The sequence below is a fragment of the Rutidosis leptorrhynchoides genome, chromosome 2, assembly GCF_046630445.1.
Source record: "Rutidosis leptorrhynchoides isolate AG116_Rl617_1_P2 chromosome 2, CSIRO_AGI_Rlap_v1, whole genome shotgun sequence".
In the NCBI taxonomy this organism is placed as follows: Eukaryota; Viridiplantae; Streptophyta; class Magnoliopsida; order Asterales; family Asteraceae; genus Rutidosis; species Rutidosis leptorrhynchoides.
In genome coordinates, this window is record NC_092334.1 from 231,678,402 (window position 1) to 231,693,174 (window position 14,773).

At 33.4% G+C, this 14,773-nt stretch overlaps 1 protein-coding gene across 1 annotated transcript; it reads left to right on the top strand.

Annotated features, from left to right (window-relative positions):
• Positions 1-2,161: 2,161 nt before the first annotated feature.
• Positions 2,162-4,306, top strand: LOC139891706 (NAC domain-containing protein 7-like). The gene is made up of 3 exons (XM_071874684.1): positions 2,162-2,321; positions 2,779-3,050; positions 3,731-4,306. The coding sequence occupies exons 1-3, from the start codon at positions 2,162-2,164 to the stop codon at positions 4,304-4,306; spliced, it is 1,008 nt and encodes a 335-aa protein (XP_071730785.1).
• The last annotated feature ends 10,467 nt before the right edge of the window (positions 4,307-14,773 follow it).

Genomic DNA, 14,773 nt, shown 5'->3' on the forward strand with positions numbered 1-14,773 from the left:
TATATATAAGTGTTTAATTTGCTGCCTTTTTGTATGTTAAGGATGCTAAGTTGTAGTCTTTTGATTATGCATTATTATCAGGAATTCAACAATACAATACACTTTTGTTGAGTGGTTCAAAACTTGAGTGGCTTTCATCAAGATAAAGCAAACTTGAGTAGTTTTTATCTTGATCATCAAGTCATCAAATGGTGCTTCTTTCATGAGAATGCATGGCAGAAACATAGTCCACACATTGTTTTTCACTGTTTTCACATCATGATTTGCATTCTACCCTACACCAATCTTTTCTTCTATCTTGTTTTTGCCATAATTTCTGCATCAAAAAAGAATGCCCACATATTTTTGTGCTTTTAAACATATAAAATAACTCATATAACACCATCAAGTAATGCTGCTCCTCCATCTTTGGAATGTCGAGGATTAGTAGCACATAAAAAAATTATTTTGAAATCCAGATTGTATGCAAATAATTAGTTTCTTTATTCCTTTCAAGGTTAGGAGCTTGATGTTTATAAAAATCACATCCTTAATGTGTATTATTACTTGCCAAATATGTGTGTGGTTTAACACTGTTACAACCCTTCCACCAGCTATAAATTTACGTCGGCCCTTATAATTCTAAATGATATAATACCTTCTACCATGGTTCGTAATTGAAACATAAAGATAAGTTATTATTCCATTGGTTTAGTTTGGGGTCGTTACATATAGTATTAGAGCCATAATCACTAGTTTGTCATCACGCGTAGTTTTAAGATAAAAAGTTTGAGTCCCGTAGTTGAAACATAGAAATATCCGATAAATAATCTTCTATGTTAGTTTTGGGATCATCCATGCTAGTTGTATTGATTCATCCTTCAAGTTTTCAAGAATTAATTAGGTACGTCCTGATCGAATAAGAGTTCAAAATTCGTGCTTTTATATATTAAGTTATATTGAAATAATTCTTCATAAATTATACTCTCTCTTATATACATTTTTCTTCACATGTTTCTTGGTTTAGTCTTTAACTAGTCCATACAATGTATTAATAATGCCTTTATAAATGTGCTAACTTTGAACTTGATACAGGCTTGAAGTTCATAATATGGCATTAATTAGCTATATCTAGTCCAAGATTCTGGTTAGACTATCCCTTACGCGGTGTCCTTTTTTATTTTGCATGTAAGTTGGCGTTTTTAACGTAAACGACCTCTCTTTATAGGGCATCCTTTCGTGGTTTTTTTGGCGTCGGGTAGAATTGAAACGGAAAAAAATGGAAACTTGATTTATTATTTTATTTAATTTTCGTTCAATTATCAATTATATTTTGTCACATCACTCAAAACCTTCCTACAACACTTCCCACACTCTTTACCATAACAACCCATCAAAAGATAATCTAGTCATCCCACCCCAAACTCCCAACAAAACACAAAAATGCCTCCACGTTAAAGCTAGTCATTGTAACGATTAGTCTTATACAAATACTCCTAATGTAAAATGGATTCTTCCTAATGTCAATAAAATGTTAAGTGGCTAAAATGATGAGACAACGTACATATGTTATTGTCACTCATTATTTTTTTTAAACCCTAAAGGATTAAGTATCCAAATATGGTTAATGTTTGGGGATGCTTTTAGTTAAATCTTCAAGCTTCTCACTATACATTGTTCAATGCTCAAATCTTCACTAGATGACCTAGTGATTTAACGTCCTATCAAGTACAAAAATGCGAGAAAAATTTGTCATCATCCCACGGTAACCTTGAATAGAGAGAAACTCATCCGTTTATTGTTCAATACTGAATTGATTATGCTATGTATTGTGATTAGTTGATATAGCTGATATGCATGTAAATGTTAATGGACTTCATAACGAAACAAAACCCAAGTGTTGATTTGCTTTTATCTATGCCTAGCTTCTCTTTCAGTTAAAAATATCTCATTTCTTTTTTCCAGAATTTGGCATGGTTGTAAAGCAACTGCATTGTCTTTATTATCTACTTGCATGACCTGAGATTTATCAGCATTGTGAATCGGATGAGTACGCATAATTGAGACTATATCGACTGAATACATGACTGTTAATTCTTTTTTTTGTATGGGGTACAACTACTGAAAATCACGCATTTGAATATTGCAGGTTGTAGATATAAATCATCCAATCTTTGAGAGTATGAATACCTTTTCACATGTTCCTCCTGGTTTTAGATTCCACCCAACGGATGAAGAACTCGTAGATTACTACCTTAGAAAAAAAATTGCATCCAAAAGAATCGATCTCGATGTTATCAAAGATGTTGATCTCTATAGGATTGAACCATGGGATCTTCAAGGTATTAAATTAAGACATGATAAATTTAGATTCAGTTTGTCTTCAACTAAAGTAGTATATATTGAGTACCTTTTACACTACAAGAAAAAAGATAACGGGCGACGAAACAATTGCAGCGACGGAATCTCGGCGAAAAAAGACACGCTATACAACAAAATTTTCACCTTTTTAATTTTGACCAACAGTGGGTCAACAAACCAATTGCGGCGACATTTTTTGATGATATCGCCGCAAAAGAATTAACGTATTTTCTTTTTGATTTTCTTTCTATTCAAAATCCGGTCAAACGTTGAAATTGCAATTGCGGCGACTTGAATCGCCGTTGAAAAGGTTATTGCGGTTAATTTTGTGCCCTTTTCGGCGAGAAAACTTGCCTCAAAAAGATGTATTCCCTTCCCTGTAATATTATAATGTCTATTTAAAGGGTTTCTAAACTCTTTTTCATGTCATATTGACAGAGTTATGCAGTTTGGGAACTGAAGAGCAAAATGAATGGTATTTCTTTAGCCACAAGGACAAAAAATATCCAACGGGAACTCGTACTAATAGGGCTACAAAAGTTGGCTTTTGGAAAGCAACCGGAAGAGACAAGGCCATATACTCGAAGCAAAATCTAGTTGGTATGAGAAAGACGTTGGTCTTTTATAAGGGCCGAGCTCCTAACGGACAGAAATCAGATTGGATCATGCACGAGTATAGACTAGAAACGAATGAAAATGCGATGACTCAGGCAAGTTTCTATAGCATCTTTTGGTCTAGTCACTACGGAACTTGTTCTTCATATTATTATTAATATTAACTTCTTTCACCCAACATAATCGAAACCAAATACCAAGCCTAGCAAGGGCGTATCTAGGTGTATGTTAGTGGTGTCCGGTGACACCACAACTACTTTGAAACTTTTTCAATGTGACCTCATGTATTTTTAAAATTTAGCGTTTATGTTACGCGGTAAACAGAGACTAAAGTGCCCTTGAATATAATTTAATTTTGAAAACAAAATCCAGGACACTTTTGCCTTTTAACCTACATTCGTCAAACACTAGCTATTACATTGTCAAGCTATTAATTCATTGTCAAGCTTTGAACCCGCCTTCGCGGCCGAGTGGTTCACCCCAATATCTTATGTATTGGGCGGGTGGAGGTCACGGATTGGGTCCCTCTTATATATGCTTAAGGTTTCCTCCTGTGTGTGCATGTATGCGTGGAAAAAATGATTGGGTGGATAGTTTCTATCCTCGTCAGTGATTCCAAAGCTAATCTTTCAAAAAAAAAAAATTATTGTTGTCGAAATACAAGCAATATACTAATGCATATATTTGTACTGCATAGGCCTTTTCCATATATATTATGTGCTTACAGTGACTGTTAGTTAATCTTCGATACAATGCCTTACTTTCCTTGGAACAGGAAGAAGGATGGGTAGTATGCAGAGTATTCAAGAAGCGAATAACAACTGTCCGTAGAATGGATGAACACGAATCTATCTGTTGGTACGATGACCAAGTTAATTCATTCATGCCCGATTACGAATCCCCAAGTCGAGTTTCTCATCCTTACACCTCAAATACTTCATACCACCCTGCAAAAACAGAATTAGATCAAATGCATTACAACTTACCGCATGAACACTCGTTCCTTCAGCTTCCACAATTATCGGCCACCATAAGTACTTTTCAACCCCCAACTCAAGAGTCGAATGCCACCTTGATTTACGGTAATAATTATAATAACGATGATAATAATAACGGGCAGCAGGATCTTCAAGTGACTGATTGGCGAGTACTCGATAAATTTGTTGCTTCTCAGCTTAGTAATGATCAAGATACAGTCACAAAGGACAACAGTTATTTGAATCCTTCAACATCATCAATTCAAATCGGTGAACAGATGAACATGATTTTAAGTGATTCTAAAAGTGAGGAAATAGCCTCAGAAGATGCCTCAATATCTACATCCACTTGCCAGATGGATCTTTGGAAGTAATTATATTATTAATCAAAAAAACAGTATATTGAACTTCTTGTTCATTAAGGAAAAAATGAGACATATATTATAATGAATTGAATAGACTTTATGTAATAATATCAAATTGTTGAACTAATTGTTGTACTTGTACTAATTGTTGTACATAATAAAACTTATATTGAATATTGATGAAGCAGCTTTATCAATATAACTGTTATGCTAATTGATGTGCTAAATATATATGGTCAACACAAATTAACAATGGGATACCTTATCAGCATAGCAGTAGCTTCTAGTAATGCTGTTGCGTTTTCATGTTTATGTTATTATATATTGTTTTATTATTCTTGATTGATCATCAACCACTGATTGTAGGATCGTCATTATTTAGTTTTCTACCATTGCATTCATTTTTTTATTTATACGAGCGCTATTTAATCATCGATCTGTGTATGCACTAGCAACCTACGCAGAATAAGAACTTCTGTTACGTTTGAATATGAAATTAGACATACTTTACAGATACCGATCGTCATTAGCCACTTTAAAAGAACATATGTAAAGATGTTTGTGCTTTTTATTTCATGAATTCAAGAAGGTGTGTCAAGATAGTAAGACTTATATAGCAGGAAGTTTGACTTGTGACACAAACCTAATTAGCATAATCAAAATGCTGTTATAAATAAATATATAAGTAATTAGCATGATCTCAAAATAATTAATGTAAACTTATCATTAATATTAATACAGAATATTAAACTTCACACAATTTTGGCGGTAAAGTTATTATGTAATTCGTGGCTTTCCTACCTTCTCGCTATGAACTTTTTATGATATTTTGGCCATTCCAAAAAAAAAAAAAAGTTATGTAACTGTTAGGAAGTCACAAAAAAAGGGGACCTAGATGGATTAATGCATGTGCTTATTAAAGAAAAAATTTATTCAATTTGGCACCATAAAATTTTATTCTGTAGGATCGTGTAAACAATATTAAACGATCTTATATTCAATATCGCGTGCGGAAAAACTCGATATTAGGTTTTATACTCAAAACAATCAATAATCTATAAATCTTAGCTTGTAAATCGACTTTAGTATGACTAAGAACGACCAAAACAAGTGTTAGGGAACCTGGGAATCGGTTTAGACGAATTAGGATGTTTATGATACGTAACCCTAACAATGAACGCGAAATTTTCATTATATACACACAGTGCAACAGTGCGGTTGCATCTTTCAACCGGGTGGTTGCCTAGTGTACCCGTACGGTTGCATACCTGTAACCGTGCGGATGTATTCCAACAGTGAAAGTTAAAAATTAAAGCTTATCAACTTGGTCGTAATGAACTCGGAGACTATAATGCACCAACATATTGGTTTTGTTTTATGAAATAAAAAGGCAACCCCATCTGTAGATAGGGATCCTATAGACACTGAAGCTCGAAATATGTAAAATATATGGCTAACAACATAATATCTTATGACAAAGGCAAACGTAGTTGTGTAAAATCATAAAGATTGATAAGATAGACCAAGTGTTGTTATGCCAAACCCACAGCTCAGAGAAGCATGGGAGCACTCTTACGCTGAAGGGAATAAACACGACAAATATTCGCTACATATGGCCAAAAGTTTCTAACTTTAAAGACCATATATCATAAACTTGTCAAAAAGCATACATGTATCTTTAAATGTATATACTTTATGCATGGAAGCACTCTTATCTATTTAGATGTTGGACTAAAATGTGGAAAAGCTTGTAGAAACAACCTATAAATAACCAGAACAAAACATAAATTTCAAAACAGGACTTAAAAGAGGGGAATGGTGTGACAGTAAGTTAGACTTAAAACAGAAAATGTATGACTTACCGTATAATCAACATGGTTATGTATGTACAACCGAAGAATTCGTCCAAGAAATATTAGAGTGTATTTAATAATGCATGCATTTATATGGGGAAGGTAATGTGAATCTGATAATGAAGGTTGAAGGAATATGTAGGATATTGTTATATGAAATTGAGAGAATAATAGAAGACAAAGAATGGGTTGAGTTGATGATTCTGTAATGAATCTAAGAAACAAATAAAAACTATATAATAATAAACATCTAACTTTGTTTGAGGTCTATATAAGAAGCTGTAATTTCAAAATTTGTTTTCCCTTTTAAGCTATGCCAATTCTCAGCAGACACCATCATGACTAGGCGTGCTCATCTTGTGGTACTCGATCATATATTTTCACATACATGGAACACAAGCATTCATACATACTGAAACCGTTGACCATTTTTGTCAATTTCTTCATTCATCAATATTGTTGATTTTGTAGTAGTACTATCCGGTAATTTCTTTCAAATACAACAAGTTAATCAAACGCTCTGTAATAATTGATCCATTAAGATTAAGATCTAAAGATTTTATCATGGGAAAATTTTAAAAATGATATATTGTTTAACAAAGCTTTTAATTAAAAAAAATAAACAGAATGTATTTAGCTGTAAATATACATTATAGTGGTTGAATTTCTTCATATATATTACTACTACTTTTTGTTGTATAATGAACTCGTTTAAACTAACTTGATCATGACCATATGTTACGGGATAAAATGTTGAGATATGAAAACTTTAAATAAAAGGAATTAAATTGAATGTTTTGGAAGTAAAGTTTAACTTATGGAGCAAATATTCTATTCTAGGAAAGTTGTATAGCTTGAAGGTCAAGAACGCGAAAGCTTGGTCGAGAACTAAAATCTCAAATTCGTTGCGAACATTGCACGGTCGCGTTCCTAGTTTGGCCAGCAAGTGGGTTTAGTTTGTTTCCTTAATTCATTTTGCCTAAATAAAATAACCCTGACCTCTTGTACATATACGAAAATAGTGAGATTTAACGACGTTAAATTCTTGTGTTATTATGCTTTAATTTTATCATTTATACTTTTAGATTATTCGCTTGTCGTTCATGGGTTCGTGATTACTGTAAATTACTTGTCTTGGTTAGGTCCTATATTTCTTCATATTGGGTTATCTTTATGAGAAGAAACGACCATGGTTTTGTGTTTTGCAATAGGTTTCGAATAGAGACTTAGTTAATCGCGATAAACTTTGGGTATGTATACGTATCCAGAAAAGTTGATCACATCATGGTTAGTCTGATCCTAGCAGGTTATGGTTTAACAGGGGCACCGGGTGCATTATGATGGTGATTTATTCACGAAGGGTAAAGAGTCAGTGGGTCGGTTCGATAGGGTTTTGTTGTAAGAAGATATTTTTTTTTTCAGGAGATCCTGTTTCGGATCGGAGTTTTCGTTCTTCGTGATCTCGTGTGAAAGAATGATTAAGCAAAATTCGGAGATTCATGAGCAGTTGTAAGAGTAAATTCATAGTGGGTTCCTTAACTGTCGGATCGCCTTAAAAACTTACTGTTGGTTGCGATCGAACTGTTAGATCACGAGTTATGATTTTTCGACGATGGCAGCCATCATGGAAAACTCTTCAGGGTTTGATTGCGCGGTAGATAAAGAAATTCATTGTAGATCTGCCTACCGTTAAATCAAAGGGAAATATTTACCAGAGATGCTACACATACAGATCTAAAGTAATGACCCAACCCGTCATTAAACTGACATAAATTTGTTTTTTTAATAACAACAATACCACAAATATGTTTTCGAAACACTTCTAATACATCAACAAGTTTAAATAACTTTAATATGTTGTAATACCCCGTCAGAATCCACTAACGGTGTATTAACTCTAGTCCCACATTTTAATGGTCACACCCTCTATATGTGACGTTTTCGAAAATGTATTCGCATTAGATATCAAAACAAAGTCAAATATTAAAAGAAATATATCTGAAAAGTAGTTGACATAAACAACCAACTTAAGTAAACCGAAATATCATTTGAAACTACAGTTTTCAATGCAAATATATGTTCTAAATAGTCATGACGAAAACATGCTGGATGACATCCAGTACTAGCAGCAAACAAGCAATCATGACAACTCTGCAAAGCGGAAGTTATACCTCTATAGACCTGAGATAAAAACATGCACAACGTCAACGAAAAATGTTGAGTGAATCTACAGGTTTAGTAAATCATTTCGTAAGTTTAGGCCACAAGATTCTAGAATACATCGTAAAAATTATACATTAGCATGAGCACTTGACTATAAAACTTTAACCCGTGGATAGCTAAATAGCTACACGTCGTCCCTTTACCCTTTCTAAGCATACACCGATCAAGTGTACAAGTAACAACAGAATAAGCACCTCGTAGGTTGAGGCGAGTTCGTCAAACCTAACGGTACCGTCCCTATAAGTCGAGCTTACTTAAAGTAATTAATATAATCAAGCTAAAGGATTTTTGATCTGAACTCATATGTATATCGTTTGGTTACTTGTGCCTAATATGTAAAAAATTTGTAAAAAGAATGTTATCTCATCCCTGTAAAAATGTAGTAGGGACTGTAGACTCACCTTAGCAAAAGCACTGAAATATCTCTTAGTAAAATCGTACAGTAGTCGAACAATCTCAATCGAACAACGCAACCTAGTCAAATAGTTCATCTTAAGTATACATATAGGTAACACTATGTCAACCCATAGTGTACGCATAGTCCTAGTGCTCAGACTGGCTCAATAAGCAAGTAAAAGTCAACTAGTCCAAACAAGTCAACAAAAGTCAACTAAAGTCAACTCAAAAGTCAACTCGGTCAAAGTGGTCAACTAAAGTAAAAAATCTCAGTAGATCATGAAATCATGGTCAACAAGCCAAACCTAAGTCAAACAATATGTTACAGTTCATAGTTTAGCAATTTGTACATTCGCAGTTTATCGCATGTCCTTAAAATACGCGCATCATAGAAAAACACGATTATAACTCTTAGCACATAATTCATAAAAACATGGAAAACTCCATAACACAACTAGACTTAAAATCGATTCCATAAAGTCCATCCAGGGCCTCATACGATGTCTACAAGTTAGGTTTCATAAAAGGACTAGTTACGGTTTACCAAATCAGTTTCTGCCCGCGCGTCAATTTTGAAACATTTCTCATAAAATATTGAAAATAGATTTTGACGAACAGCCAATTGGAGATGACTCAAAAAATCTAAAAGTTTTAGTGATAAAATAATAAAAAGACATTCATTTTGCAAATTTGTATAAATTAGCCAATCTTTCCAGACCCTTTAGTTTTAGTCATCAAACATACATATTGTTTATTCAAGCTTATAACTCATGTAAAACACGTTTTCGAAAGTTACCATACAAATGAAATACATCAAGGAACATATAAACTAACATATTCCAGAAGATCAAAGTCTCAATCAATTCTAGTTCACACAAGGTAATTTCCAACATGCATGATTTTTCACAAGGATTATAGTGGTGCACTTTTCATTAACCAAATCATAAAGCTCACAACTCAGAAAATTCGGATTACAAGTAAAATCTAGTGAAAACTTCAATCTAGCATATCTTGAGCATACGATAACGAACAACGTTTATGCTCAAGCTTTTTTATAATGTTGAGTTGTGAGGGTGGTGGTGGTGATGTTATGGCCAACGGCCAAAGAGAGGGGAGGGAGAAGAAGAAGTCGACTAGCAGGGGTTTGGAAATGAGGGCTTCTAGTTCTATTTTTCCTTTTATAGTCCCATTAGGCCCTAAACTCACCATTAATGACCCAATTAGCAAATTAAAGTCCAACAAGGGAGGTTCATTGGGGGGGGGGGGGGGGGGTGGTGTTTGGTCGATGGCCCTATAAGGGGGGGTCATTGGGCTCGTTTTGTTAACTCTTGGTACGCGCGTGGTCCGTTTCGTGTGCCATTAACCGAACCGGGTCTCCGAAACGTTAACTAGTCGTTGAAACGAAATCACCGGGTTTAATTCATTAAATAAATAATAAATTAAATAAGTTTTTCTTAAAGTCAATAATTATTAAAAATAATTATTTTCACGTTTTTCTAAGTTCCGTAAACTGAAAAGCTTTCTAGACGACTAACTTAATCGTATCGTTTTCTAGTTATTTAATTATCCGAAACAAGTTCATAAATTAATATAAAATATTAATTCAAGTAATCCAATAGGATCAATTATGCATTTAAACATATTAAACACACAAAGTCTAAGTAAACACTGTTAAATATTTAACAGACAAGTAACGATAGTAACAAAAAAAGTCGGGTTGTTACATTACCCACCTGTTATGAAAAATTTCGACCCGAAATTTTAGTGCATGTCCGCCATGGTAGTGAAATGTCCCGTTCTTATTGATTAAAAACGTTCCATATTAATTAATTTCGTTGCGAGGTTTTGACCTCTATATGAGACGTTTTTCAAAGACTGCATTCATTTTTAAAACAAACCATAACCTTTATTTCATAAATAAAGGTTTAAAAAGCTTTACGTAGATTATCAAATAATGATAATCTAAAATATCCTGTTTACACACGACCATTACATAATGGTTTACAATACAAATATGTTACATCGAAATCAGTTTCTTGAATGCAGTTTTTACACAATATCATACAAACATGGACTCCAAATCTTGTCCTTATTTTAGTATGCAACAGCGGAAGCTCTTAATATTCACCTGAGAATAAACATGCTTTAAACGTCAAAAAAATGTTGGTGAGTTATAGGTTTAACCTATATATATCAAATCGTAACAATAGACCACAAGATTTCATATTTCAATACACATCCCATACATAGAGATAAAAATCATTCATATGGTGAACACCTGGTAACCGACATTAACAAGATGCATATATAAGAATATCCCCATCATTCCGGGACACCCTTCGGATATGATATAAATTTCGAAGTACTAAAGCATCCGGTACTTTGGATGGGGTTTGTTAGGCCCAATAGATCTATCTTTAGGATTCGCGTCAATTAGGGTGTCTGTTCCCTAATTCTTAGATTACCAGACTTAATGAAAAGGGGCATATTCGATTTCGATAATTCAACCATAGAATGTAGTTTCACGTACGTGTGTCTATTTTGTAAATCATTTATAAAACCTGCATGTATTCTCATCCCAAAAATATTAGATTTTAAAAGTGGGACTATAACTCACTTTCACAGATTTTTACTTCGTCGGGAAGTAAGACTTGGCCACTGGTTGATTCACGAACCTATAACAATATATACATATATATCAAAGTATGTTCAAAATATATTTACAATACTTTTAATATATTTTGATGTTTTAAGTTTATTAAGTCAGCTGTCCTCGTTAGTAACCTACAACTAGTTGTCCACAGTTAGATGTACAGAAATAAATCGATAAATATTATCTTGAATCAATCCACGACCCAGTGTATACGTATCTCAGTATTGATCACAACTCAAACTATATATATTTTGGAATCAACCTCAACCCTGTATAGCTAACTCCAACATTCACATATAGAGTGTCTATGGTTGTTCCGAAATATATATAGATGTGTCGACATGATAGGTCGAAACATTGTATACGTGTCTATGGTATCTCAAGATTACATAATATACAATACAAGTTGATTAAGTTATGGTTGGAATAGATTTGTTACCAATTTTCACGTAGCTAAAATGAGAAAAATTATCCAATCTTGTTTTACCCATAACTTCTTCATTTTAAATCCGTTTTGAGTGAATCAAAATGCTATGGTTTCATATTGAACTCTATTTTATGAATCTACACAGAAAAAGTATAGGTTTATAGTCAGAAAAATAAGTTACAAGTCGTTTTTGTAAAGGTAGTCATTTCAGTCGAAAGAACGACGTCTAGATGACCATTTTAGAAAACATACTTTCACTTTGAGTCTAACCATAATTTTTGGATATAGTTTCATGTTCATAATAAAAATCATTTTCTCAGAATAACAACTTTTAAATCAAGTTTATCATAGTTTTTAATTAACTAACCCAAAACAGCCCGCGGTGTTACTACGACGGCGTAAATCCGGTTTTACGGTGTTTTTCATGTTTCCAGGTTTTAAATCATTAAGTTAGCATATCATATAGATATAGAACATGTTTTTAGTTGATTTTAAAAATCAAGTTAGAAGGATTAACTTTTGTTTGCGAACAAGTTTAGAATTAACTAAACTATGTTCTAGTGATTACAAGTTTAAACCTTCGAATAAGATAGCTTTATATGTATGAATCGAATGATGTTATGAACATCATTACTACCTTAAGTTCCTTGGATAAACCTACTGGAAAAGAGAAAAATGGATCTAGCTTCAACGGATCCTTGGATGGCTCGAAGTTCTTGAAGCAGAATCATGACACGAAAACAAGTTCAAGTAAGATCATCACTTGAAATAAGATTGTTATAGTTATAGAAATTGAACCAAAGTTTGAATATGATTATTACCTTGTATTAGAATGATAACCTACTGTAAGAAACAAAGATTTCTTGAGGTTGGATGATCACCTTACAAGATTGGAAGTGAGCTAGCAAACTTGAAAGTATTCTTGATTTTATGTAACTAGAACTTGTAGAATATATGAAGAACACTTAGAACTTGAAGATAGAACTTGAGAGAGATCAATTAGATGAAGAAAATTGAAGAATGAAAGTGTTTGTAGGTGTTTTTGGTCGTTGGTGTATGGATTAGATATAAAGGATATGTAATTTTATTTTCATGTAAATAAGTCATGAATGATTACTCATATTTTTGTAATTTTATGAGATATTTCATGCTAGTTGCCAAATGATGGTTCCCACATGTGTTAGGTGACTCACATGGGCTGCTAAGAGCTGATCATTGGAGTGTATATACCAATAGTACATACATCTAAAAGCTGTGTATTGTACGAGTACAAATACGGGTGCATACGAGTAGAATTGTTGATGAAACTGAACGAGGATGTAATTGTAAGCATTTTTGTTAAGTAGAAGTATTTTGATAAGTGTATTGAAGTCTTTAAAAAGTGTATAAATACATATTAAAACACTACATGTATATACATTTTAACTGAGTCGTTAAGTCATCGTTAGTCGTTACATGTAAGTGTTGTTTTGAAACCTTTAGGTTAACGATCTTGTTAAATGTTGTTAACCCAATGTTTATAATATCAAATGAGATGTTAAATTATTATATTATCATGATATTATCATGTATGAATATCTCTTAATATGATATATATACATTAAATGTCTTTACAACGATAATCGTTATATATATGTCTCGTTTAAAAATCATTAAGTTAGTAGTCTTGTTTTTACATATGTAGTTCATTGTTAATATACTTAATGATATGTTTACTTATCATAGTATCATGTTAACTATATATATATATATCCATATATATGTCATCATATAGTTTTTACAAGTTTTAACGTTCGTGAATCACCGGTCAACTTGGGTGGTCAATTGTCTATATGAAACATATTTCAATTAATCAAGTCTTAACAAGTTTGATTGCTTAACATGTTGGAAATATTTAATTATGTAAATATCAATCTCAATTAATATATATAAACATGGAAAAGTTCGGGTCACTACAGTACCTATCCGTTAAATAAATTTCGTCCCAAAATTTTAAGCTGTTGAAGGTGTTGACGAATCTTCTGGAAATAGATGTGGGTATTTCTTCTTCATCTAATCTTCACGCTCCCAGGTGAACTCGGGTCCTCTACGAGCATTCCATCGAACCTTAACAATTGGTATCTTGTTTTGCTTAAGTCTTTTAACCTCACGATCCATTATTTCGACGGGTTCTTCGATGAATTGGAGTTTTTCGTTGATTTGGATTTCATCTAATGGAATAGTGAGATCTTCTTTAGCAAAACATTTCTTCAAATTCGAGACGTGGAAAGTGTTATGTACAGCCGCGAGTTGTTGAGGTAACTCAAGTCGGTAAGCTACTGGTCCGACACGATCAATAATCTTGAATGGTCCAATATACCTTGGATTTAATTTCCCTCGTTTACCAAATCGAACAACGCCTTTCCAAGGTGCAACTTTAAGCATGACCATCTCTCCAATTTCAAATTCTATATCTTTTCTTTTAATGTCAGCGTAGCTCTTTTGTCGACTTTGGGCGGTTTTCAACCGTTGTTGAATTTGGATGATCTTCTCGGTAGTTTCTTGTATAATCTCCGGACCCGTAATCTGTCTATCCCCCACTTCACTCCAACAAATCAGAGACCTGCACTTTCTACCATAAAGTGCTTCAAACGGCGCCATCTCAATGCTTGAATGGTAGCTGTTTTCGTAGGAAAATTCTGCTAACGGTAGATGTCGATCCCAACTGTTTCCGAAATCAATAACACATGCTCGTAGCATGTCTTCAAGCGTTTGTATCATCCTTTCGCTCTGCCCATCAGTTTGTGGATGATAGACAGTACTCATGTCTAGACGAGTTCCTAATGCTTGCTGTAATGTCTGCCAGAATCTTGAAATAAATCTGCCATCCCTATCAGAGATAATAGAGATTGGTATTCCATGTCTGGAGACGACTTCCTTCAAAT